At 38.1% G+C, this 1,996-nt stretch overlaps 1 protein-coding gene across 2 annotated transcripts in view; it reads left to right on the top strand.

Annotated features, from left to right (window-relative positions):
* Positions 1 to 1,996, top strand: part of LOC100633070 (arylsulfatase J-like) — a 7,793-nt gene that overhangs the window by 812 nt on the left and 4,985 nt on the right. Inside the window, exon 2 of one of the 2 annotated variants that reach the window (XM_019996809.1) lies at positions 1 to 813. In XM_019996809.1, the coding sequence (XP_019852368.1) occupies positions 1 to 813 (813 nt within the window). Of the gene's footprint in view, positions 1,406 to 1,996 lie in introns of those variants that run through there. The other variant, XM_019996854.1, reaches the window with a different exon arrangement.

Here is a 1,996-nt window from a genome sequence, read left to right as displayed (position 1 = left end):
CTTGGCTAAAACTGGTCTAGTTCTTAATCGTCATTATGTTTTTAAGTATTGCTCTCCATCTCGTGCCTCCTTCCTAACTGGACGCTGGCCTCATCATGCTCATCAGTGGAATTTACCACAAAGTGACATGGCAGGTACTAATCTCAACATGACAATGATACCAGCTAAGCTAAAAGCTGCTAAATATTCCACTCATATGGTAGGGAAGTGGCATCAAGGATTTTTTGATCCTAGATACCTTCCAATCAATAGAGGCTTTGATACTTCAAGTGGATTTTTGGGAGGTGGTGAAGATCATATGACACAAGAGGCAGAATGTGCTATTGATTATTGGAAGAATGATGCACCTGATCCTCGTAATGGAACATACGATGCTTATAATTATGGTGATGACCTAACTGATATTATGAACAATCACAATGTTAATGACCCACTTTTTATTTATCTTCCATTACACAATGTTCATGCTCCTCTCCAAGCTCCAGATGAATGGTTAAATATCTACTCAGTTAATTCCACTTGTGAGAACCGCCGAACATACCAAGCTATGGTCAGTGTAGCTGATAATGTTACTGGATATTTAGTGCAACTGTTAAAGAAGAAAGGAATGTGGGACAATACTATAATTATTATTTCTGCTGATAATGGTGGTGCTGCTTGTGGTGGTAGTAATTATCCTTTGAAAGGATGCAAAGGATCATTCTTTGAAGGAGGTGTTCGTGCCCTTGCTTTTGTTAATGGTGGTCTCCTACCAGAATCAAGAAGAGGTGAGTCTACTGATGGATTCATTCACATTGCTGACTGGTACACTACATTCTGTAAACTAGCAGGAGTTGATCCTGATGATTCTGGAACAGGAAAGTTTCCAGTTGATGGTTTAGATGTATGGCCTATCATAACAGGAGAGGATGAAAAGACACAGCATGAAGATATTATACTGGGCTATGATTTCTTCTCAAGACACACTGGAGCTATTATTATGGGGGACTACAAACTTCTTGTTGGTCCTCAACCAACTAATTGTGATGCTTTAGTGTGGTCACCAATAGATTATCCTTGCACTAATGGTACAGTGGGTCCTAACTGTGACCCATACTGCTTGTATGATATTGTAAATGATCCCACTGAAAAGAAAGATTTGTCGAATGACAACAAAGAAATGCTACAGAAGCTACTTGAAAAGTACAATGAATATTCTAAAGAACCAAGAGATATGCAGGATCAAGGATATCATTCAGAAGGAGTTATACCTCAAGATCCTAATGCATGTAAGTATATGGCAGAAAATGGTGGATACTGGAGGCCATGGAAAAACCTCTGAAGCTCTATTAATTTTGCTTTTATATGCATTGTACAATTATACTATGTATGTACTTTTGCTATCATATACCTTTCTTGTATTTTATTTGATTGTCATGTGATGCAATAACAATAATGTCTGCACTACAGCTTTCTTTAGTCTGTGTTTTGTGTAGTTGCTTTGTTGCAACTGCTAAACTGCCTAATATTGTGTTTGTGTTGGTTGATGACTGGGGCTTTGCTGATGTTGGTTTCAGGAATCCAGCAATCTCTTCACCTAACTTTGATCAATTGGCTAAAACTGGTCTAGTTCTTAATTTTCATTATGTTTTTAATTATTGCTCTCCATCTTGTGCCTCCTTCCTAACTGGATGATGGCCTCATTATGCTCATCAGTGGAATATGCCAACATTTACAGAAATGGCTGGTACTAATCTCAACATGATGATGCTACCAGCTAAACTAAAAACTGCAAACTATGCTACTCATATGGTAGGGAAGTGGCATTAAGGATTCTTTGATCCTAGATACCTTCCAATCAATAGAGGCTTTGATACTTCTAGTGGGTTTTTAACTGGAGCAGAGGATCATTTCACTCAGCACGAACAATGCTCAATTGATTATTGGAAGAATAATGCTCCTGACAGTAGAAATGGAACATATGATGCTTATCACTATCGGAATGACCTGACTGATA

The sequence above is a fragment of the Amphimedon queenslandica genome, unplaced genomic scaffold (assembly GCF_000090795.2).
Source record: "Amphimedon queenslandica unplaced genomic scaffold, v1.1 AMPQUscaffold_13522, whole genome shotgun sequence".
Taxonomy (NCBI): Eukaryota; Metazoa; Porifera; class Demospongiae; order Haplosclerida; family Niphatidae; genus Amphimedon; species Amphimedon queenslandica.
This window is presented reverse-complemented; position numbering and strand designations above follow the sequence as displayed.